This window comes from Chaetura pelagica, unplaced genomic scaffold (genome assembly GCF_000747805.2).
Source record: "Chaetura pelagica isolate M959 unplaced genomic scaffold, ChaPel_1.0 scaffold53, whole genome shotgun sequence".
Taxonomy (NCBI): Eukaryota; Metazoa; Chordata; class Aves; order Apodiformes; family Apodidae; genus Chaetura; species Chaetura pelagica.
In genome coordinates this window covers 4,017,140-4,041,535 of record NW_009952880.1, presented here as the reverse complement: position 1 = coordinate 4,041,535, position 24,396 = coordinate 4,017,140, and the positions used below count along the sequence as shown (strand labels likewise).

At 40.6% G+C, this 24,396-nt stretch overlaps 1 protein-coding gene across 2 annotated transcripts in view; it reads left to right on the top strand.

Moving 5' to 3' along the window:
* Window positions 1-24,396, top strand: part of ENPP2 (ectonucleotide pyrophosphatase/phosphodiesterase 2) — a 60,603-nt gene that overhangs the window by 5,965 nt on the left and 30,242 nt on the right. For both annotated transcript variants that reach the window (XM_009995362.1, XM_009995361.1), the window contains exons 3-11: window positions 458-613; window positions 2,714-2,839; window positions 4,842-4,902; window positions 6,155-6,252; window positions 7,269-7,348; window positions 8,553-8,672; window positions 17,681-17,736; window positions 19,968-20,033; window positions 21,203-21,275. In XM_009995362.1, coding sequence (XP_009993664.1) covers window positions 458-613; window positions 2,714-2,839; window positions 4,842-4,902; window positions 6,155-6,252; window positions 7,269-7,348; window positions 8,553-8,672; window positions 17,681-17,736; window positions 19,968-20,033; window positions 21,203-21,275 — 836 coding nt within the window. The remainder of the gene's footprint in view (window positions 1-457; window positions 614-2,713; window positions 2,840-4,841; window positions 4,903-6,154; window positions 6,253-7,268; window positions 7,349-8,552; window positions 8,673-17,680; window positions 17,737-19,967; window positions 20,034-21,202; window positions 21,276-24,396) is intronic.

The following is a 24,396-nucleotide window of genomic DNA, read 5'->3' as shown; positions in this document are numbered from 1 at the left end:
GGTGAATTTCAGTCCTTTCCTATGCAAACTGCCCAACCAGCCATGAAAATGTCACTTGGTTTCTGAAAACAAAGGTCTGCTTCTGAGGAATAGCTTCAGCTCCTGGAATGGGGCCTTGAAGACTTCAATACATTTCTGCTAATGATCTCTTGATTGTTACAGAGGTAAACCCAGGGCTGCTTCTATGCAGGACATTATCACAGCATGTTGCTTCCTCCTTTTTTTTTTCCCTTCACTTTTTTTTTCCCCTCTCCAAAAAGAGCAACCTTTTTGGAATTTGTTCATTTTATTTTTCCTCTTTATTTCTTCAAGCAACCCTTCTACTCTCTCTGCTCCTTTCCTTTCCCCATAGCAGGCAGCCAAGGTTTTGCTCATCCAAGTGGCTCAGGGCTGAGCCACCCATCCATCCCACCACTTCTGGCCTCACGGATGTTGCCCTGTTTCTTGTTCCACACAGTCCTGTCAGATTCCCCCTGGATCAGTACCTCTGGCTCCTGCAAAAACAGATGCTTTGAACTTCAAGAGGCAGAGCCTCCTGGCTGCCGTTGTGACAACCTGTGCAAGAGCTACAACAGCTGCTGCTTCGACTTTGATGAGCTATGCTTAAAGACAGGTACGATGGGTCTCCTGTCCTGTGCTGTTGGTCCCTGGCTTGTGCCAGGAACCTGCCACGATGTACCAGCGCTCCCTGCCATAACATGCATCTCCTCTGCTCCTCACCTTGCCAGGCAGGCTCAGCTCAGCCTAAAATGCAGCCCGTGTTTCCTTTAAGGAGCACTAAGGATGTGCACCTATTGCTCCTCACTGCTGGCTGGGCACCAGCCATGGTTTTCAGGGCGGGAAAAGCCAGGGTGCTCTTCATACTACATGAAAAGTAGATCTTCAGATACTCAAAAGCAAGTCAACATTCAGGCACCAGTCTGACTTCCAGGCACCAGTCTGACTTCCAGGTTACCATGAAAAGAACCATAGTAAAGGCTGTAGGTGTCGTTCTGTGTCAGCCATACTGTTTTTTCTCCCAAGTGGCAATATTGGAGCAATTCATGCTTGCTTGTAGACTGTGCAATACAGCTACTCATAAAGGTTCCCCTGAGGCTGGGAGTTTTGAAGCTGTGCAGGCCTTCTCAGGGCAAGCTGAAGGTGACAGACTGAGCTTGTTGCCCAGACAGACTCTGATTTCCAGATGTCAGGATGCAATATAACACACTGGTAAAAATATTTGACTTAGATTCACTGGACCCTGGGAAATGGAAATAGAGCACTGGGTTCATTTCCTTTCAGGTTTTTTTTCATGAGTTGTAGGCAAGGAAAACTTCAAAAAGGGCCATGAGTTATGTTTTACTTCCTAACATAGTGCACTTAAATTACAAATTGTATCCATCTCCTTGGCTGTTTGCACAATGGGCAGAGTTGACACAGGTGCCTTCTACTTTTGTCATTAAACATTTTCTTGCATTATCAAAGAATTACACTGATTAAGCAGCCAGAAGAGAAGTCTAATGATTAAAAATACAATTGCCCATGGATGTGCCATGCTTGAAAGTCCCAACTTCCTCAGTTCTGTTTATGGGTATATCATTTTAATAGCTTGGTACCAAAAAATTGTGAGCTAATCCAATATGAAAAACTACTTTGGTTCCAGGCCAGAAACTTCTGAATTATAGGCTGATGCTGTTTTGTCCCTGGTGTAAATTACTGCAGATAGAGTGACTCTTTTTGAAGACTTTCAGCACAATGCAAGATGTTTGCTGCCAAAGGGCAGATTTCCAGTTCCTCAGTGTCTTGTCTACAAGGCAACATGTCCACATGTGTATGGATAGTCCTCGCATAGTCCTTGGAACTCTTGTGTAGATTGTCACATACTCCCTTAATAAATGCTGCTTTTATTGAGGCAATTATCACATGTAAAACCTCTAAATATTATTTATAGAAAAAAGACCTAAATGGAGGAGAAAAGGGGGAAAAGACATTGCTCTGTTATGGTGTGGTTTTTACTGGTAGTCTGTCTGATATTAGTGGTTGGGCCAGCACATGGAAATGACACGCTTGCATCCTTAGGCCCCATTTCGAAGTCTAGCAATGTACTGCCCTTGAGAGAGCACCCTAATTTAATCAGATCCATAGATCCTAAATTATTCTCAAGATGAGAAGTGCATGAGTGTTTCACAGCAGCCATGTCAGGCTTTTCCTTGAAGAGCAACTCCTGTTCTTATGACTTTGCAGCTGGTGCTGAATCTCCCCCTATGGGTGTGGAACTGGTGGGAGTAAAGCATTAGTTTGTATTTAAATATTCCCTGCTCAACTTTCTCTTATTTCCTCTGGGTTGAACTGGGGACTCAAATATTTGGGAAGAAAAAAATTGATTACCCGAGGAACATCAGAATTCTTAGTTTGTGCTCCAGACCCTACCATTTATTTTTCTTTTCTCCTTTCCACAGTTTTTCTGGTCTTCAGGTTGTACAAAGCCTGGAGTACCAGTACCTGAGGGTAGCACTTGTGTGTGGTTGGAAAAGTCCTCCTGCACCTTCAGGGCATGAGGGTCTTTTTTGTTTCTGGCTGACATGCCTACTTCAGAGATTCTGAAATCACTAAAATGGGGCTATAAACTTTTACATCCAACTTTAACAACTAGAGTGTTGTCCTTATGGCTTGAGTGAGTGCTTTTTGTTTTGATTATAATCTCTCATTCTTGCTTACCTTGTGAATATTTTAGCTCGGGGCTGGGAATGTACCAAAGACCGATGTGGAGAAACCAGGAATGATGACAATGCTTGTCACTGCTCTGAAGACTGCTTAAGTAGAGGAGATTGTTGTACTAATTACCAAGTCATTTGTAAAGGTACGACTTTGGCCTTTCTACCTCTTATCTTTCCAAACCTGATACCAGGCAGCCCTGTGGGTATAGAATTTTCTTGTAAAGAAGAAACCCTCTCCTTGCTTAATTCTGATTTTTGGGAGGAGAGGGGAAGAATGTGGATTACATTTGCAATTTTTTGTGCACTAGCAGAGGTGAATACTTGTAATGTGTTCATAGTAGAAAGATATCCTGATAGAGAAGAAGGTGTGAGTGCATGAAGAAGTGTTAAAAGCAAAACGTAAGTGTACAAATGCATGTCTGCATCACAGGGAAAGCAGGGATATCTGATGGTCTCCAAAGGAATGGAGCATTCCTAGATATGTTATCTCCACCTCAAAGACCTCACTCCACCCCCACCACAAAAGCTGCTGTTCAAACTACTTGGCCTAACACCTGTAGGATTTGGTTTTTTGTGGGAGAGTGTGAGAGTGCAAGGGCTGTATTTCGCAGGAGGGTGGCACAGGCTTCAGATGACATGTTGGGTTTGGCATGACTGTGCCACCTTCTAGACACACTGTGGCAGTAGTATGGCCTGCACTGATGTGGGTGGATAGGCTGTGAAAGCTTAATTTTCACCCTCTAACCCAATCTCTTGGAGCATGTCCTGCCTTGTATAATATGCCTCCCGTTCGGAGCAGGTCTTTTGACCCTTGGTAATGAGGTTTACAGGTTCTTATGTTAGTATCTCAGCTAGTTCTTAGTTGTTTGCATTCATTAACTTTACTGATGGAAGGGTTACAGTTTGAAATTTTTTCTTCCACATTATTTTGGCAAACCTCATATATTCAGAAAATGTTAATAGTCTAGATCTATACTCTCTGACTTATTTTCTTCTTTACTTGAACTGTGCTGTTGGAAATCCAAGTGAAGTAACTTCCAGCAAGCTCCCATAGATCTTCCACTTCCCAAAGAAACCCAAGGCTGTGGCCACTTAAATACCAGTATAGTTTTCATTTCGTGCCTTTTTTTGTAAGCTCCCTGGTACAAGGGTCAAGACAGAGGAATTTACATGTCTCCAGCCTCAATGTACATAATCTTTGTTTAATTGGCTAATAATGAATGATCTGAAGGACCCTGGCACTCTGATGGGAGTAAGTCTGATGTGAGAACAGTGTTTCCTCTTTGTTCATGCCTTTGCCTATCTGAGGATAGTGTGTTTGATTACTTTTTTGCCTTGGAAATTGTCCCTTCACCTCCTGTCATGGTCAGCTGGAATTGCTGCAGAACAAATTTCCTGCAGATCTTTTCTATGGTGCTTTTTGTTTTGTCCTTTTAATTGAACTGTAGTTCCTTTAATAGTGCCAGGTTCAGGAAGCAAGCTTCATTAGCTAATAACTTGTTTTTCAATTGACCTGTGAAAGTGCAAGTCATGAACCACTCTATAGTCAGGATTCAGCAGTGAAAACCTTAAGAAAATAGTCCATTAAATAAAGTAATTTTAAGTAATCTAGCTCTGAAAGAGTATTAATACTTTCTTTTTAGTGGTGTTTGAGTCTCACCTGATCAGCTTTCTAAAACAGCTGGAAACTATTTAGGGTTGTTTTTCTTCCCCAGAATGAATTTTGTCTTGTGTCTTTAGCCAGCTGAATCAGCTCATGGAGACATCAGAGCTGGTGAGTGGGGGTGGGAATTCACAGCCAGAAGCTGCAGTACCTGCTTTTTGACAGATCAAAAATAAAAAAATCAAAATAGATGCCCGCGGGGCCTGAGGCGTCACCGCTGTCTCCTGCGGTCAAAAGGACACTTTTAACTCCAGTTTTAAGAGCTACTCCTAGGAGTGGAAGTTTGAATGTTCTTCTTGGATAGAATGTAACTGGACCATGTGTTCAGCTTTGTGAAAAGACCTGCTCATTACTCGGAGGAAGCATGACAAGACAGTCCATTAACTGGAGCTAGGCTACATTTTTTTTTCGACATTTCCTGTGAAACCTGTAGCTGTGTCCACATTATTTTTTTTGCAACTCCAATGTGACTTTTCTGGTAGGAGAAACCCACTGGGTGGATGATGACTGTGAAGAGATAAAGGCTCCTGAATGTCCAGCAGGGTAAGTGTTTTGCATGCAATTGCAAAGTCAAATGTAGCAGCAATGGCAGCAAGGCCAATGGTCCCTGGGCTCTGCCCAGGACCTCTGAGCACCACTTTTCTGCACTGGCCCTGTCATGCAGACTGCATGGCTGTGGGCTGGATGCTTTCCTGAGCTTCACCATTTGTACAGTGATGCTGATAATGTTGTAATGCATTTCCCTTTGAGCAGCCAGATGAGTAGTAGTGTGTGGTATGTGGGCTTGAATTCCTCTTGGTCTTTGATCACCTGCTGATGGGTCTGCCTGCTTTACTTCCCTGAATAGTGAAAGTAATCAAACTGCCTTGAAATCAGTAGAAAGGTTTAGGTCTTTCTGATTTCAGTAAAATTCAGGCTGAGCCAAAAGTGAACACGGCTGAGGCATTTTTTTTTTTAAATTGAATTTTGTACTTTTAGTGTTCTCTTCCTAAAGGAAAGGATTTCTAAATCAATGGGATACAGGGTTGACTTAGGGAGGTATTTGAGCACATGAATAACATTGAGAAAGGAAGCATTTTTTAAACCAGTTGGCTCACTATTATGCTTAAAGGTAATAATAATCTGCTTAGGTGCTATGTTGCATTGCAGCTCAGTCTGTGCTATCAGAAGGGTAGTTTGGAGGAGACAGGAGCTCTTGCTTCTCCTGGTGACAGTGATGGCTGCTTATCCCCACAGCAGGAGACTAAGATTAAAAGCCCAAGTGTGTTTGTCCAGGACACATGTCTGCCTGCTTAACAGAGTAGCAGTAGCAAATATAATAAAATAACATGAAATACTGTCATATTAGCATGTGAGAATGAGCTCTGCCCCACAGAGCTCACTCAAAATGCCACATGGTCTTTTTTTTTTTTTGTGAGAAGATCAGCTGTCATGAGATGTGGTTTTAGTCTACAGATTATATGCTATGGTAGGTACTCATGCATAATATTTTTCTTCTGCCTCCTTCTATGAGCACTTGCCTTTTTGGGCTACATGCTTTTAACTGCTTAAGGAAGATGTCTTTTATGTCAGAGCTCAGTCCTTTCACTGACTGAGCAAACACTGGATGTCACTAAGCATGAAGATTATAAGTTTGTGCTGATCTGTTAAGTAAGCAAAAAAATGCAGATATCTATAGCATGTGCAGTAACTGTACTTTAGATTGTCTGGAGTGTCAGTGAGTAAGTGGAAACTAAAAAAAATAATAATAATATTTTGAAATGCTGCCTGACAGTGCTGCTGCTTTTGTTTTTAGCTTTGTTCGTCCTCCTTTGATCATCTTCTCTGTTGACGGTTTCCGTGCATCGTATATGAAGAAAGGGAACAAGGTCATGCCCAATATTGAAAAATTGAGTGAGTACATCTGTTTTCTTGCAATAAGTGAAGACAGTCTCTTGCAGCCCAGTGTTTTCATTGTTCATTGAACAAAAGAAGTCAGTGTGGAACTGATGGATAGAAAGGCTGCACCAAGAGCAGGGCCTCTCTGACTGTGAAAGGTCTAATGAAGATTTAGGCTTTTTCCATTCAAATGAAATGGCAGAAGTTCCCCTTGGTTTAGATGGTATCAACTGGTGGCTTGAAAGCAGCCTGGCCTAAGCAGTGCACAGCAATCAGGGTGGAGAGAGAGCTGCTGCTTTGGGGAAGGCTGCTCAGAATTGGTAACCTTCACATGGCTTTGTAAGGAAAGAGATACATCTTCAGCACATGACGTGTATCATGCACTCTTGTAGACTAGTAGAGTCCCACACATATGGGTAAGTGGGTGCAGGAGCTGCAGTGAATGCATGATAATGGGCTGGCAACCCCTTATCACAGCCCCAGTGATGATCAGCCCTGTACTCACCTCTGGGGGAGGAGGCAGCCACCCAGGCTAGTGGAGCGCTGACTGCAAAGCCTCTCAGAGCTTCTCAGTCCAGCATGGTAGTTTGTGTGGGGGCCCAGACCCTTGAAACATGTTTGTGTGGTTTGTGTAGCCATCTGGGGAGCTGTGGCCAAGGCCCATTGTGAAACTACAGCTGTAGTATATATGTCAGTTGAAATTACCCTACTTTTTCTCATCTTGTTTTACTTAGCAAGGTACTTCTGATGACTCTGGACTCAGGAAGGAGGTTAGCTCTTAGAGGAAGACAGTCTTTGAGAACATAGCTGGTTCTGTAGACCTCTGGCTGCTTTATTCTGTTGTTTATTTTGAAGTACAAGGAGTGAGTGGATTTTTACTACTGTTTTGCAGAAGAATGTTCATTTAAATTGGTTAAAATTTAACCAGTTGCTGAAGCATTCTGAGTCACAGCAAATAACTTCCTCTATTTTTGTTTTTCATGTCTGAGAACTTCACTTCCTAATATTTGCATTCCCTACTGCTTTTTCAGGATCCTGTGGAACACATTCTCCTTACATGAGACCTGTCTACCCTACAAAAACCTTCCCCAACTTGTACACCCTTGCTACTGTAAGTCCCCAGGAAGCACTTTTGGATGATAAAATGTTGCATTGCAGTAGAAATGTGGGTTGTGGGAAGGAAGATTTTTTTAAATAAGACTGCTTCACTGTCCATTCATTTTGGCTTTTAGTTAAGTATTTTCTTCAGTATTTTGAAGTTCTGAGATAAAGTGTATTCTGAGATAAAGTGTATCACACACTGTTACAGCTGTTCTGTGTTTTCTTATGCCTTCTGCTTCTGCAGTTATTTGTACTGCTGTGTAATTACAGGTCACCGTTTTTCTAGGGGGGAAAAAACACCCCAGAAATGCTACCCAGAATACAACCAGCAGTTGTTCCTTTATTGGAGTAGCTGGAAGTCAGTGGGGCTGACTCAGCACCCAACTTAAAATTAATAGCCTCTGAGTGTGTCTGGGCGCTGTGTTGGCCCTGCAGTAAAATGAACCATCACTTCTGCACTCCAGTGGCATGGCTGGTTGGCCATGTTGTCCCCACCCTGGGAAGCAAATGCTCCTGTGTGACAGTGATCCCAAAGCTGGGATAAGGGACTTCCTACCTGCAGCTGCATTTTTTTCTCCTTCCTTTTTTTTTCCCAGCAGCTTCTGCACAAACCTTAAATGGGAAGAGAAAGAAGGGGATGGCAAAATGAATAGCTGGGAATGGGAGAGGGCCAAGTGAGAGGAAGAACAGCAGAAACCTCTTAAATTGCCTTTACTGCTGGACAAATTGTAATACAAAGCCATGGCTTTGAGTGGCTTGCCTCGTTTGTTTCTTGGAAATAACTTTTATCTCACAGAGGCTCTTGGTAAGATAAAACATTATAAAATGGAAATTCTAAGTGTTACTCTTACAACTAAAGAATAAATTACTGTTTCCAGAAAGGAAATTCATGAAGAGGAACTGAAAGTTCAAATGAGTCTTCATAAATTTTTGCTTACTTTAGTTGGCCTCAAACTAAATTTTAACCAGTGTGAAAATACTTTAAAGTATTGAATAGCTGGAGCTTTTGTGCTTTTTAGCACATTCCAGTCATCTCCTACTCCTTTCATTGCTACAGCCAGTTTTAAATGTGCTTATCTTAAAGTTAGAACCTTTTCTGGTTTGCAGTTACAAAGATACCTATTTAAGAAAAAAAAGTGGTGTTTGCAGATAGTTATGGAGAACTAGATTTGAATGCATTAGGGTTTTACTAATTAATCTACTTCTGCACAAAGGGACTCTATCCTGAATCACATGGAATCGTTGGCAATTCGATGTATGACCCAGTGTTTGATGCCAGCTTCAGTCTTCGAGGGCGAGAGAAATTCAATCACAGATGGTGGGGAGGTCAACCAGTAAGTTTCAGATTCCCTTCTCCCTCCCTCCTTCCTCCCCCTCTCTTCTCCCTCCCCCTCCCCCTGTGCTGTGGAACACAGCCAATAATAATAATTAAAAAAATACATCTGTGAACAATTTGTACCTAATCTCCCCCCTGCCCCAGGTGGCCCCATGTCTATCAATGTAATGTAATGTTTTGAGTTGGCTTTTGCTTTCAGAATAATAAAGCCATTGATTATGGAAAGGTGCTTGCATTGATAAGTATAAATTAGATATGGCTAGGAAGAAAACCCTCATTTCAGGCAGCACTTTAACATGAATGACTATATTATTGTCACAGTGGCATAATGATTCCTTTTCATTATGAGTTTCTTGGGTTTTCGTCCTAATAATGTTCTTGTGGCAGTTATGGTTTTGATGTCCTGTCAGCGTATCGTGGCACTTCATAATTGTCATTTGTTAAGTCCACAAGCAATTACTTTTACCTGACTTACTGCACAGTTTCCCACACACAGACTGAAAAAGCTTGCAAATTAATTTCTGCCTCACGCGCAGCAGCAGCTGAACTAGGTCCTCTCTCTTAGGTTAGTGTTGGTTGCCCTGGCTCTAAATCCTTATTCTGGGCAAGGAAATGGCCTCCTTCAATATGCTGCTTTAATGCAGCTAAGAAGCCCCCCTTGCTTATGCTGTGCTTTCCCCTTTTAGTGCATGCTATGGTGGCTTGCTTTGCCAACAAGAAGGTGTCTATATTAAACTAGTAAGTATTATATGCAAGTAGTCAAGGTGAACACATTGCATTGCAGTGATTGCTTAGGGAACTATAGTTTAAAAGCTCCCTGACTGGTTAATCCCATATAAGAGTGGGGTGATAGAGATGGGGACATGGAAAGGGGTTTGTGTACACCATAATCTGTCAGTACTGTTTGCTAAAGCAATCAGTGTCATCCCCTAAACCTCTTAAAACAGAGATATCCCAAAAGGCTAAAGGAAGTTACTCAGATGGTTTTAGGGTTAGCAAGAGTGTGTGTTACTTGTCTACATGTGGTTTTAGTCTGCAGCAAATGTAAGACAAGACAATTTAGAGCTGCAGGCAGATGTGTGACAGGCAGATGTGTGGCTGTGGCTGAGCCAGAATGAAGTATGCATGCTTTTGTAAAATTTGTCAGCGTAACAATGAGTGTAGTCACTACCTGGGTTAGCTTTTAACATGGATTATGTGGAGATGAGAAGGTGAGGAACATGCCTAGCTATTTTCCTCTTACATACAAGCAAAGAAGCAGGATCAAAATTAGGAACAACGAAAGGGCAGCAGTGGATAACCTCTTCATCTCAGTTACAGCCAGAGAGACACAGCTAGGAAACCATGTCTGCTGCAGTCAGGCATTGAGCTCAAACAATAATTGTGGCTCAACTGCTGTGTGACAACTTGTTAATCAGCTGTAATCTAGTTATGCCTTACAAATATCATTGTGCATCTTAATCACAACTAGGTAGGAGTTAAGGAGGAACGTACAAATGTCTCTATTTCTAAACTGTTATATTTGTATAGTACAATGTAAGTCTACAAAGACTTCATCACCTGCTGTGCTGAGTGGGGAATATTGGCAATTCTCACACCCATCCATTAGAAACAACTGTGCTACTCCAGAGAACAAAGGTTTTCTGGGATTATAAACAAGGGTCATGAAAAATGTCAGCTGAGAAGAGATCAAGAAAGTTACACAATCGTGGATGACCATACCCTGGATGGAATCTTCAGAGGACTTGGGGAGGGTGGGAGTGTTTTATATACAACTAAGGACAATAAAATAAACCAGCTGATCTGAAAAAGTCTTCAAAAGGAAAAACAGAAAAATGGTATAATAAACTGGAAATGTTTGGAGAGCTGGAAGCAAATGTATAGAGGAAGGGCTATAATTCAGTCCCCACACACTTAATGTGAGGGAAACATGTAAGTTTTGCAAGCCTGATAGAGTGGCCATAGTGGCTGGGTAAGGAGGTGGTAGATCTCTTGCAGAAATATGTATAAATGGTACTCTCTTTACAAGTAGAAGAATTGCACACTTGGTAAGAGAAGTGAACCTTTTGATAAGTAAAAAATAAATAAATCTCCATTTATATACAGATTAGATGTGGTCCCTTTCTGATGCATTTTATGATTTTATCTAATATTGCATTCCTATAGACTGTAAAAAATAGCTGGGTATTGAAAGACAAGAGAATAAAATTAAGGGAGGAGGAAGGGAAGTCTTGTCTGTCATATCACAGTAATTTTGTCTGTTATATCACGTGTTCATCTGGTCCTTTTTAGATTTTGGGTCTCAAACTGGAGCACTGAACTTCAGAGTGGTACTTGGTTTGCACAGAATTGGGAATTAATATTGATCTGCCCAGGAAGGCAGAAAAAGTGTCTGAGACCCCCCAGCCTCTTATTATGGCTAAAACTGTCTAGAAGAGAACGTAATTTAATGTTGATAGTTTCTGAAATATATTTTTGCTCCTGGAAATTGGTCTAATGTGGAGGTTTTGGAGGTTTTTTTTGGTTTTGTTTAATTACTTGTTCTAATACTCAGCATCTTGCTGGGAGAAGGCCAGATTACCATGGACATCAGCAGGATTTGGCAGATGAGTAGCTTAATGTTTCTACACCAGGAATTATGAGGAATTAATTTTAAGAGCATTAGGAAAAGAAGAAAGGGGGAGAGGGTAGCTTGGAAGTGTTTTGAGGTGCCCTAGCTAGTTGTGGGACTGCTTGAAATCCAGTCTTCTGATTTAGTATACAACCTTGACTTATTACATAAGCTTAAAAACACCTTGTTTTCAAAACAAAACTGTTTGATGGGAAACAGCCGCAAAACCAGTCCTTGTGCTGCTACAGCATCTCACAGAACTGGTGAGCATCAGGGCCCATGCTCCCAAAGGGGGCAACTAAGTTTACTGCTCATTTTTCATAACACTGACACTGTGTTTTGATCCCAAGTAACTTCAAGCACTAAATTAGGGCCCAGATTCCTTTGGCTTCAGTTCAGCAGTAGTTTTCCATTTCTTGATTTAATGTAGTGAGCTTAAGCTTACACTACAGACAATACCTTGTTTTTTTTGGTGATCTTTCGTGATCCTTAGTAATAATCCTTTGACCTCACCAAGGTCAGAAGATGACAGGTATAAAACTCCTGGTCTGTGGTTAATGGGGAAAGAGGGGCTCCTCAGAAGGTAACCCAGCTTGGATCAGAATTTGACACCAAAGATGCCTCTCTTTAAAAATATCTAAATTATGAGAGGATTGAAAGTTGTTTAGGGCACCTTGTATGAAGCTTTAGTTTCACTATTTACTTTTTAGAAATGATAAATCCTCAAGAAGGGCCCAGCTTGAGATGCTGATATAATCTTTAAAAAGGGCCATGACATTCCTAGATTATGTGACAGTATATTTTGAAGCCCTTTGCAGTCTACAGATGATGACTGTAGACACTGGGCGTCATCAGCACACATCTTAATGGAATATTCCTGTTTTAATCTAAATTTAACATTCTGTATCAGCATTTTGCTCTCCTGTTTATTGGGATTTTGTTGATTTTGACTGTCTAACAATTACAGAAATAACTTCTTGTTTTAATTTGCTTGCCTAGTAACCCTGAGCATTGGAAGGGCAGTTACACTGGGGGAGTCCAGGCTCTGCAGAAAGCTGTCCTCTGCCTTTTTGTCCGGAACACATTTTGCAGCCTCTTCATTGATTGGTGGGGGAAGCAGGAGGTGGCATGTCTGTAATTGTCTGTTTTATCAGTAATTTTTTTTCTATCTTGAGCCATGAACAAGTAACAGGGCTATTTGAGTCTGTCTAATTATTCAATAGGCTTCTCATGCCAAAATCTCTGTCTGGGCAAGAAGGCAATGCTTAGTTGTGAAGGCTGTGAGATCCCCTGTGTCCTGCTAAAGAGTAAGGAGAGTGAAAGGCATATTCCATGTTTTACCTTGTTGTCAGGAAAAGTTGCACATGGTGCAGGAGTGTAACTTTTGACACCACCCTGGTGCTATATCTGCATGCTTGCACCAATCTGGTACATGTTTCTTTGCCTAAGAAATGCTGTGGTGTCCCCTCTCCCACATTTACCTGGGTGTGGAAGGGATTTCCCATTCATGCACTACCAGCTCTTTGCTGCAGTGCCTGTGATTATTCTGCTCATGTCATTAATGTCCTTCCCTGGTTGGCAAGTGGGAGCATGTTTACACAACTTGGGCCATGGGCTGGACTTCAGAGTCAGCCCTCCCATCAGCCCTGACCTCAGATGTGCTGCTGCCCGTCCTTTCAGAGTGCAACAAATATAGGGCAGCCTTTGCAAAGTACTGGGCTCTTATTTACTTATGGAAGATTAAAAGCAGGGAGGTAGTCTACTTTCTGTGCAGATTTTCAAAGACAATTCAACTGCTATCTTGAGCAACTCTGCGTGTGTTATCTGTGTGCAAATGAGTCTAAGTCAGAAAAAGGGAGAACTTGGAACTTCCATGTTCTGGATGGCATTGCCACCTAAACTATTGTTTAGCCTATTTTTACCCAGAAATAAGAGAAAAACTGTAGTAATTCAACACAGAGGACATTAAAATTACTATAATTCTACTTACAGGATATGTCTCATATACATTAGAAAATAATGTACATTATTTCTTTTGCCAGTGCACTAGTGTTAAATCTGTGGGTCCAGAGTTTCACAGGTCTTTCTGCATTGGGGAAGTTAGATATTTTCTAAATCCTGTGGTGTGGTCTGAAGATAGAGTGGTCAATCTTCACTTTTATTTTATATTTAAATGTTTATTTCTCTCCTCTCTACTTAAGCAAACTAATTCAGAAATATGGCCTTTATACAGCTTGTCCCATATGCAAACCAGGGGTGCCCAGCTAACTATAAAAGTTTACTATAAAATTCTAACATGTTAACAGTTAAAACCAATGTATTTACATATGGCAAATAAATTACATAAGCTCACAAATGGTACTGACCTTGCAACACCTAACACAGCATACTTTATGATAAGTGACCTGAACAGATGTGACCAGCCGTGGAGTGTATATAACACATTAAGTTTACATGCTCAGTACTGGAACATCTAGGATTAATTAACTTTAGGACTGTGACTCTAACCAACAGAGAGGAAATGGAACAATAACCCTTATTTCCTTCTTAATTTCAGTTGTTTTGGATGGCCTAGGTTTAGAGTACATCAGCTAACTTTTTTCTTTCTCTCCTACACTGACTGACAGTGTAGACTCCTGTTAGCCTGGGAGAGCCATGCCTTGAAGGACAGTGAATTTAATTTAAAGACAATGAGAGATGTTCACTGGTGATTAGGCTGCAGCAACAACTTGCTTTTCTGCTCAGTTACTATCCTATAGCTGAGAGTAGTGAGGAAACTTGCATGCCCTTATCAGCTGCTCCAGTCTGTTGTCTAATTTTACCTAGCCACTAAATGAAGGGCACTTCTGGTAGAGATGGTAGAGACTGCTACCACGAGATTAATCAGCAATAACTGTCACAATTCTGAAAGACACTGGAAATTTGGTTTAAAGCTTGTTCAATGCACATAGAAATTCTTCCATCTAAATGACTGCTTGTCTTCATACTTTAAGCTGTTACTTATAACAATATATTTGTAGAGACAGCTTTAGGTATGATGTTGAATGGTGTTGAATTTTCTTATTTTGCTTTTAAATAGAGGGACTTTTTTTCTTTTCCTAAAAAAGAGAGGAGGGGGGAGGTCCAGTAGTATTCCACTTTAACCTTGAGTTGAACTGAGCTTTGCCTTGGCAAAGTCAGGATGGAGTCATTCAGACTCAGGTCTCAGATGTTGTGGTCAGATTTAGGCCTTTTCATTTGCTGGTCTGTGACTTCAACACATCATTGTCTCAGCTGTTGAGCTTATTTCAAGTGCAGCAGACACAAGTCCTCTTCCAAAAAGTTAATGCCAATGTAAATGGCTGCATTCCTGAGGTGAAATACTTGGGAGCAGGGAAGGGTGTGTTTTTTCCCAGTCCTAGTGCTTTGGACTGCTCTCCCCTTACTGCTCTGCCCTTACTGCTCACCGAGGAGTTCACAGCTAGCAGCAATCTCCACTTGTGTGCATTACTCTGTGTTCAGAAAGGTGTTAATGCTGTTTTCATATGGCACTCATGAAGCACAATCTATTCTCAACAGGGATAAAAAATAGCTACTACCTTCTTGCAAGCATTCTGGGTATCTTGGCAATGCACCTAGGGGCTACGTGTTCAACTGCCAAGATGACTACTGTTTTACTTGCTTGGCCAGAGGGAGGGTGTCTTTTGGAACATTTTTTAAATCCTTGCCTAAAACAGACTGGGTCATGGGTGTTTTCAGCAGTGTTAACAGTCAGGAGCAGAATAGGACAGCTTCAGCTGGGGGTGGAACTTGGCTGGGTTGATTTGGCCAACCAAACAGGCTGGACTGCTTGAACTTGTGGAGGCCGAAGCTCTAAAGAGTCAAACTAGAGTTAACAGATGGTAAAATCCAAATACTGAATTCCCTGGACTTAGTTTTTTGGTACCTTCCCAAAGATATCTGCAAAATAATTTGAACTTTATAAGAACACAATCACTTTCAAAGAAAAATAAATCTGCTTCAGGTCTGCAGGGACAATGGTTTTCCAAATACAGCAAGACCAAAGAGCATAACAGCAGTGGAGCTGAGACTCCTTATGCTGAATTTGTATTTAAGCTGTTTATCTGCTATAATGGGGTTCTGCTCTCAGAATAAATCTGCAATGAAAAGAAAAATGTATTTTCTTTTGAGTGTGGGTCCTTTTTCACCTGGGAAACTCATTAACCACTAGTAAATATGGACTAGCTCCTGCCTTAGTAAGACACAAGGTCCAGGCTGAAGTTATATATTTATATGTATATGAAGTTATATACTTTATAGGACATAAATGAGTTTGTGGGAGTCTCCTTGCATTGCAGTCACACCTCTGAGTGCAGCAATCAGGCTTAATGGATTGTAGGCACAGTTCCTCATTTCTTCTGTTCATCTGCATCTTTCTGTCCCATCATGTCAGGGATAATATTTTGTGAGCATTTGAAAACAACATTTCTGTTATTCAACAAGTCAAAAACTAACTCCAATTTAAATTCAAAGCTTTTTTTTTTTTTTTCCTTTTTTGGAGATGTTACTTTGCAGCCACATCATCTTGTGGTCATTGTCACTGTGCAAACCCCAGTGCTCTTGGAAGGCTGGGGGAGGTGTCTGGGAAACTGTCTATTGAGTGGCAGCTTGAGCATAGTTTAGTAAGAACCAACCATGAAATCAGGCTCTTGAGAAGAAGCACCTGAAAACAGAGAAGGATGGGCTGCAAGTATGTGGCCATTCTGCTCCAGCTCTTGCTGCATTTATTTAGTAAACCACCATTTCTACAGGGGTACCATGGATGTGTTCTTCCCTGGAAAAGAGTGTACGCTCCCAAAAAGTTAGACTACAATGAAAAGAAATGATCTTTTATAGCTGTGATTTTGAAATTTCTGGATTGAGTCCAGTAAGATTTGAAAGAGTAATAGATGAGGGATAAGCTAAGGGGTGTGTTCAGGGCACTGAAAAAGCAAAGATGACAGTTTTCTCATAAGTAACAAACAATGTTGAAATTTAATTCCTGTTAACTATAGTGTGCAAATGGTCTTTTATCAGACTGTGCCAAACTTACTTCAATTAAGACTGATACACAAAGGCATGACATTTGAATAATGCATGCCAAGATAACAATTTATAAGTGCCTATTGAAGCAAGGTAGAGAGAACTTGAATTGTTTTTTAAAAAGTTTATTTAAAGTAAACTAAAGATTTTGCAAATATTACATAAGGGATCTGTGATTTGGCTTAATGGCTTGTGAAATGGATAAATAACAGTATGCATAAATAATTGGAAGAAATAATATAGCTGTATATATAATGCTGGCCTTTAAGACATTACTACTATTGAAATGAGCTTTGAGAAAATTTGGATACTTCCTTGCAAGAGATACTTACTTCTGTAGGGCTACCAGCTCACATTTTTTGCTTTCCTTGATTGTGGACATTTCTAACATTGGGTCATTCTCATTCCTCTACCTTGTATAGATATTCATAGAATAGAAAAGAGAAAGAGGGGAAAGGGAGAGAGAAGGAGGATAATGAGGATAGCCAGGGATATGAAATGGCTTTCATTAGAGAAAGATCAAACAAACCAAGGCTACTCTTCATCAAAAAGGAATAAATAGAGGGGAAATACCATGAAAGTTCTACAGAAATGGGAAGAGAAAGGATTAATAATCTGTTTTCAAAGTATGAAACCAGTACCCTAACCCCAGTGAAACTGGCAGGTTTAAACCAAACAAAAGAACTTACTGCTACAAACTAATTTTTTGCCTGAAAAATATATGGAGTTTGAAGGACTGCAAAAAAAGATTTGAAAAATTAATGGAGATTGTTTCCATCATTTCCATCAAGCAGCACTTTGAGTCAGGTCAATAAATTCTTAAACATCTATAGAGGAAGGAGGTCCCTCTCTGCTTTTTTCATACCCCTGCTCACTCCTGATGCCCTGTTTTGTGTACTCTTTCCTAACAAGTTTTCTGTTGGTGACTACCAATGGTGGAATGTGGGGAAAGAGGGACATTTAGGCAGTTCTTTTCTGACTGAGTGTCCTCACAAATTTGAACACTAAAAGGCTCAGGTGAGTAATGGCTATTTAAAAAAAAATAATTAAATGGAATAACTGCAGAAATTCCTGGCCTTGAATCTTCCTGCTTTGCATTAAAAGCAACACAAAGATTTAAGGATGAAAATTATGGCACAGAGTCTGATTTACTGCTACAGAATTTGCACAGGTTTGTCACTCCACTTGCTCTAATTAGGGACACAGGCTGAAGACTGCAATTTTCACTTCCAGGCTCAGGGTAGAAAAATGTGTCTTGAAAACATTTTCTTTTGATTTCAGAGGGTCATTAAAGAACTGAACACATTCTAATCCTCTTATATTTTCCTCATTAGATTTGGATTACTGCAGCCAAGCAAGGAGTGAAAGCTGGCACGTTCTTCTGGTCTGTGTAAGTGCCCTCTGTTTTCTGGAGATTTGTAACTAATAATTCAGAATTAATTTGATAGAAGTGTTTATTGAGTAATTTTCCTAACTAAGCATTTGGAAGCTTGGAGATCATAACTATAACCCTGTCTTGTTTCAGTTGTGTAATGTTTCTGATAACTAAAGCTGATGCTACAATTTGCTGTTTTAAGCTCATACACGGATTTTTAGCAGCTCTCTGAAGAAAAGAATGTGTGACTATGTAAAGGAATATTTTATTTCATTTCATGGTGTGTTTTTGTGCTTCCTTAGTCTTGCTAGCAATGTTTTCTGGTCCTCTGAATGTTTGTGGAAGATTCTTTTATTGCCCTCTTATGTCATTTGACATCAAAAACCTAACTGACTCAAAAGCCTAGCTGACCCATTCATTTTACAGTCCAGTCTGACCTTGGAGCAAGACATTCAATTTCACTTTCCTAAAAGACTGCCATAAGGATCTTTGTTGCTTATTATTTTGGTAAATGGTTCCAAATTATTTTCCCTTGACTCTACTAAGACATATTTTCCTAAATGAAAATGGATGAATTTTGATAATTTCTGAGTTCTGAGGAATTCATGTGACTTAATCTATTTAATTTTAGTGGCAGGATTGGAGCAGCAAAGAATATAGGCAAACTGTCAAGACTGAAGTACTAAGGGGAGGTTGTGTATTTTTATTTGATTCCATTAGGAATAATGCTCTTTGCTACTCTAAATATCATAGAGCATATGGAGGGAATAATAAAATGTACCACGTACTAAGCTTATGACAGGTTTAGGCTTTCAGGGTGGTTATCTGACAGACCTCCAGTCTGGTCCTCTGCAAAACAAAGAAACAAACGTGATTCCTAAGCCCTGCAACTGCTTAGTCATCATAAACAGGCTGGTCAATGCATGCTTGAAGATTAAAAAGTTTTGGATGGTAAGTGGGGATATGCCATATGAATGACAGCAGTAAGGAAGTGAGACAGCCACTGTATGTATGAATTAAATATATATGTCTTAAAACTGTATTGTTTAATTTGGCTGTTTTTTTGGGAGAATTTTCAGGCAAACTCTTAGGAAAACAGGAGTGTCAACAACTTCTTAGTCACAAATGACTTATTAAAAATATTGGATTTTTTCCATATTGCACAACTGATAAAAATTTCAAAACTGGGCAAGTTTTAAAATGCCAAGATTATTATTCTGCTTTATGATAATGCCTTTTTTGCAAATTTTAGCATGAATTCTTTTTCTAGTATTTGCTGTACAACTGAAGGTTCTCTGTGTAGTTGAAGACTTTGAGGACCACTGTTGTTTTACAAGATGTTAAAGACTAACTTATTTCAAAATGGCTGTTGGCATCTCTACTTCTCTGTCAGACATTTCCAAAGAGAGCTGAATCCAGTTCAGCATGGTGAATCCAAATCAGCATGGTGAATCCAAGACAGTTGTATTTGATTGCTGCCTTGGGATCCTGCTATTGATCTAATGGGATCTGGACTGACTGTGCTATTGTATTAAAATAGCTGCATTGTCAGCGACCTGGAAATCTTTCCTAAGATGAGATATTTGGAAGTTTAACAGCTGTTTATAAGGTTAGTCATTCTCATAGCATGAACTTGGCTCCAGCAGCCAAGTCGGAAGTCCCAGGATACAAACAGAGAAATAGGATAAGTCTGTTCTGCAGAGTGAGAAGCTGTCAAAGTTGTGCAAGCCACTGTGCTGAAGGCCTGGTGTTTCAGTTGGCTCTGTTTAGCTTTACACCAGCCTAGCCCTTAGTTTGGTTACTATTTAGTCAATGGAAAGCTTTCCAGTGTCTTCAAGACTACCAGAGAAGGATGGATGTTTAAACCTGTACTGATGTGAGCAATTTAATGTTTTCTACTCATGCCAGTCATCCAATGGCAACACCAAAAAAACCCAAACCATGTTCATCTGGATCTTTATTTACTCCTGTTTAGAACAGTTAGATTTACTGCCTTGAGTTCTGACTCCAGTTACAAACTTTAGATCATCTTTCTTTTGGATTATGTGAACATCCAGGAGATCTGAAGTGATTCTGTTTGCAAAGTAAGAATCAGTATCAAGCAAGAAAGAAGATACAACATCCTAAAAGCAAATGATGTGGTTATAATTGATATTAATTGTTTTAAAGTCAGTTCATGGCAAGGCTTTGTTGATGCTTTCTGTATTCTATGATAACAAGGTATATTTGTGTGTTTTGTGGTCCAGTGTCATCCCCCACGAGCGCAGAATATTAACAATACTGCAGTGGCTAACACTTCCAGACAATGAAAGGTAAGTTGTTTATTGTCATCTGCTGTGGGATAACTGCTAGTTTGTCTTTTCCCTATACACTCAAACCTCTTTTCTCCACCTCATCACTACCTACTTGAAAGATCAAAAGAGGATAATAGTCAGATGGCCATATCAGAGCAGGAAGTCTCATGGTTATATCCCTTACCCTGGCTCCAGGAGGCAGCAGACTTCCCTGTGGGGAGGGTCTGGCCAGCATATGGGACCTTCAGTTCCCCTCAGAATGGTATCACCTCTCACAGTCACCCTCCTCTTGCTCTTCTCAGGAGCAATCTGCTTCAGCATCGTTGTTTGACTTGTCCCCTACCTCCAGAGCCCTGTATCTCTTCTGTAAAGGGCACCTGGAAATGTGTGGAGGATTCGGTGAGAACTCTTCTGCTACCCCTAGCAGGGACCTGCTTCCATTCCCCTCATCCTCTCCTAGTTACCTTTCTTCCTTCTGGTGAGCAGAGGGCTGGGGATCTTCTACCTCTTGTTCAGCTGCCACCTGCTGCCTTTTCCCTAAGGATGGCAGGGTGCAGCTCCACCAATCTATTTCCCTTTTACATTCCCCTATGGTCCTTAACCTCTCTACTTCCTGCTTAAGCTCAGCAACCAAGCTGAGCACATCATGTACCTTGTCTCAGCACACACAGATGTTGTCTTTACAGCCATCCTGTGAGACTGACAGACTCATGACACCCCACTGCAGCCCGTCACCTGGACAGCTGCCTGCCCCTGAGGCAGAGCAGCCTAGCTTCCAACACTCCTTTTAACCAAGGTTTTGGAATGAGTGGAGAACATCTTCCACTCTGCCCTGCCTGCTGAGCCCTCCCCAGCATCTCCCCTCAGTCGCCCACAGCCCGGCAGCCGAGCCAGGGCAGTTGCTGTTTGTTGAGGCAGAGCTGCCGCGGCCTCCGCGCACCCTCCTCGCCGTCTGAGGGAGCCTCCGGGTACGGCCGCGCTTCAAAGTGTTCTTGTGTGCTTGGGCTTCATTAAAGTGCAGAACAATGAATTGCTTAATCACACCATGGAAACGTATGACAGCAAATTGGTTCTTTTTCCATAAACCCAACTCTCATTGAAAGGTTGACTTGATTTGACTTGACCTAACAGGTCTGGTTTTGTTGCTGAAGGAAAGCTGTTCTGAACAAGACCTCTCTTTCTTTCAGGCCTTATGTTTATGCTTTCTACTCTGAACAACCAGATGTTGCTGGCCACAGATACGGTCCTTTCAACTCAGAGGTTGGTATAGATTTTCTTCTTCAGAAAAGGGATATGTCTCAAATGCATTTTTTGAGTAGCTGCCACTGCTCAGGAGTAACATTTTAAGCATTTTTTTTCATCCATTTCTGCATAGTTATTCCCCTCTGCCAGAGAAAGCGAAGTTACTGTCTTCAGGATTTATCAGTGAGATTCACTTCTGAGAGAAGGAACTGCCTGTGCCTTCCAGGAGGTTATTTCTTTGTGTGATATGATAATGCAAATGGAGAGATTTATCTGGCAAAGATAGGGATATATTTGGTTCCAACACCATAGTTTAACATACCTCAAACAATTTATCCTTCTTAGAAGCGATAAAAATATAAAATGCAGAAAATACTGAGAAAAAATGCAAAATAGAAAAAGCCTTCTTCAAAGCTGGCAGCCTGCAGTAGTCAAAGTAATGATTCCAGTCTGTTGTGAACTGTAAAAAGCTGCTATTTCCAGTTTCATATAGGCCCTGCAGGGGTTCAGAAAGCTTTGCCAGTGCTGTTCCCTCGGGACCGGACTGTGGAGTTTGGAAAAAGTTTTGAAGCACTGCAAAGTATTTCAATGCAAAACACTGCAGTAGTTTAACCCCTTGTTTGAGCTTTGGGAAGCTGTCTGGGACTGATGAGTACTGATTCCCTGCCAGCACTGTCCAGGTGAGAAGAACTAAGGACTATGCACTTGTCTAGGATTTGTGGGAAGGGAAAGTAAATTCTGTACCCTACTATAGTGGCATTGATGATTCTCTCCAATGATCTCTGGAATCTGGCAAAGGCCTCCTGATTTCAGTGCAAGTGTATGCCTACAGATTGCCATCATAAGACTTTGAGTTCTTGTATGTGCCTTTTAAAGAGTAACAAATGTTTGCAAATCTTTGAAAACCGAGCAGCTTATTGTATACCTACCCTTTGGAAAGTAATACAAATCTCCCTAGGCAGGGAGGGAGGTACCCAGCAGTAGTTTCTTTATTATGTAATATACATCTAATAGCTGTTCTCTACTGGAGAAGAGGGCAAACAAAAATCAATGTTAATTTTTTTAATATATATGCTATTTGGGCTGTTTAAGTAAGTTTGCAGCGGTTATGAACTTGCTGTGGGTAGCATTCTTGTTGGAGCAGTTTGAGCCATGGTCCCAGAGCAGCAAGTGTGAAGAATTATTCCAAATTAGGACTGAAACACCATATTGGATAAAAAGAAGTAGTCCTTTTCCTGGATAAGATGTAATTAAAATCTGCCAACACTTGCTGAATTGACAGGCGTTGATATAGTCCTGTGTTGTAATTTGGCTCAGAACAGGAGAGATGTCTGGCTCAGTCAAGCAAAGTACTGGTAATGAGAGCTCTCTGATTCAATGATCTAGCACTCAATGATGCTTTACAGTTCCTCTTTTGAAGGGTTACAAGTATTGCGTGTGGCTTATGACTGACAATTCTAATTTTATTTATCTGTAGACAACCACTTCCTTCTGAACAGAGTTCTGGGGCTCTTTCCATGGATTTATGGGAGAATATAATGAAGATGATGACATTGGATTTGCTCTTTATATTGTAGTCTTTAACAAACCAGTTTAGCATTCAATGTGATAATCTAATTTCAGGTTAATTATAAGTATCTAAAAATTGAAGTGTAGTTGTATTATCATAGGAAAAGTCATAATAAAAGCAAAAAGCCCTCAAATGGGCTTTTGTCAGGGAGTTCCTCTGCATGGTTATCTGAAGGTTGACATATATTTGCAAGGGAAAGCTTAAGTTCTTAGTAAGTGTGAATTAATACCTTATGACAGTTTTACAAATAAATAGATTTATACCATTTGTGTTAAACACAAGAAGAGTATTAAATTGATTTTTAGCAAATTGAGAACAGGCGAGTTAGCAGATGAGCATGTATGGCTTTGCAGTTCAAACAGTGGCCATAACTTTGCGCATAGAAATCTAAATAAATGAATACAGCTGTGTAAGTTTACAGATGCTGAGATTTTCTAGGGGCCTGGTTTCAAGACAGAAAAACTAGGAAGTGTTTTGTATTGTTTCTCTTGACACTGTGTTCAATATAATTTTTAGGAGCTATGAAATTTACATTAGATAGCTGGGAAGAAAGTCCTCAAAAGGATACGTTTCAGCTGCTTCCTTGATACCAAGAACACATCCCTGTGAAATCAGTCTTTTGTTGCACGCAGTTAGACAGTTGAAATAGTTCTGACCACTTCATTTTTCTTCATTCAGAGGCAGGTCAGCCAAGCAATAACATATGAAAGCAAACTCTAGCAATTCCTTGTTAAATATTTGGGCTTCTTATTTCTTCTTTCGAACAGTGAAGATTCCATGCTGAGCTTTTTTTGCTGCATTTAGTAGCTTGAGGAATATACCTTGAAAATCCCCAAATCCTACAAATGTCCATTAAAGTGGGTGTTTACCAGAGCTTCTTATACCAATTAGTGTTCTAAAAGTGTTTTAAATGTGTTACTTTTAAGATCTAATGGCATCTGTTACTGATGATTTTCAGCTTCCAGATGTCAACACTCAGAGCTTCACAGGACATGCACAACTATGTGCAGACTGTTTTAAAACCTAGAAATAAAGGAACGTAGATGCATTTGAACTTTATTAGTGAATTGCTAGTGTTGCTGATACAAATGGAATACAGATTATGACCAATGTCCACTAATGTAACTGTGCATGACCTTTAACCTTATGAGTTTCACTGTAAATAAGTTGGTTGTCTAGATTTTAGAGGTTTTTTGGGGCGTGGGTTTGTGGGTTTTTTTGGTGGGAAATGATTACACTTCTTAGGAAGTAATGTACTGGGTTTCACTACATTTCTAGGAGTAGTTCTGAGAGTTATGAATATGTGCTTGCTCTTGATTTACTTCTGCATTTTTTTCTTTCCCTCTGTGCTTCTGCAGTTGAATTCTGGTAGGTTGGTCCCTCCAGGTCAAGAAGCAGAGCTTTGGCTGGCTAGTGACCCTTGTGATGTTACAGTCCCCTTCTGTAAGTGGGGAGGGATTTGTTTCCCTCCTCCATAACTCTGTTCTGACTCTTCTCAAGCAAGACTAAGATTTGGCTGGTTAATAAGAACTTGGCTTTTCCCCCCCCCCCCCCCCCCCCCCCCCCCAC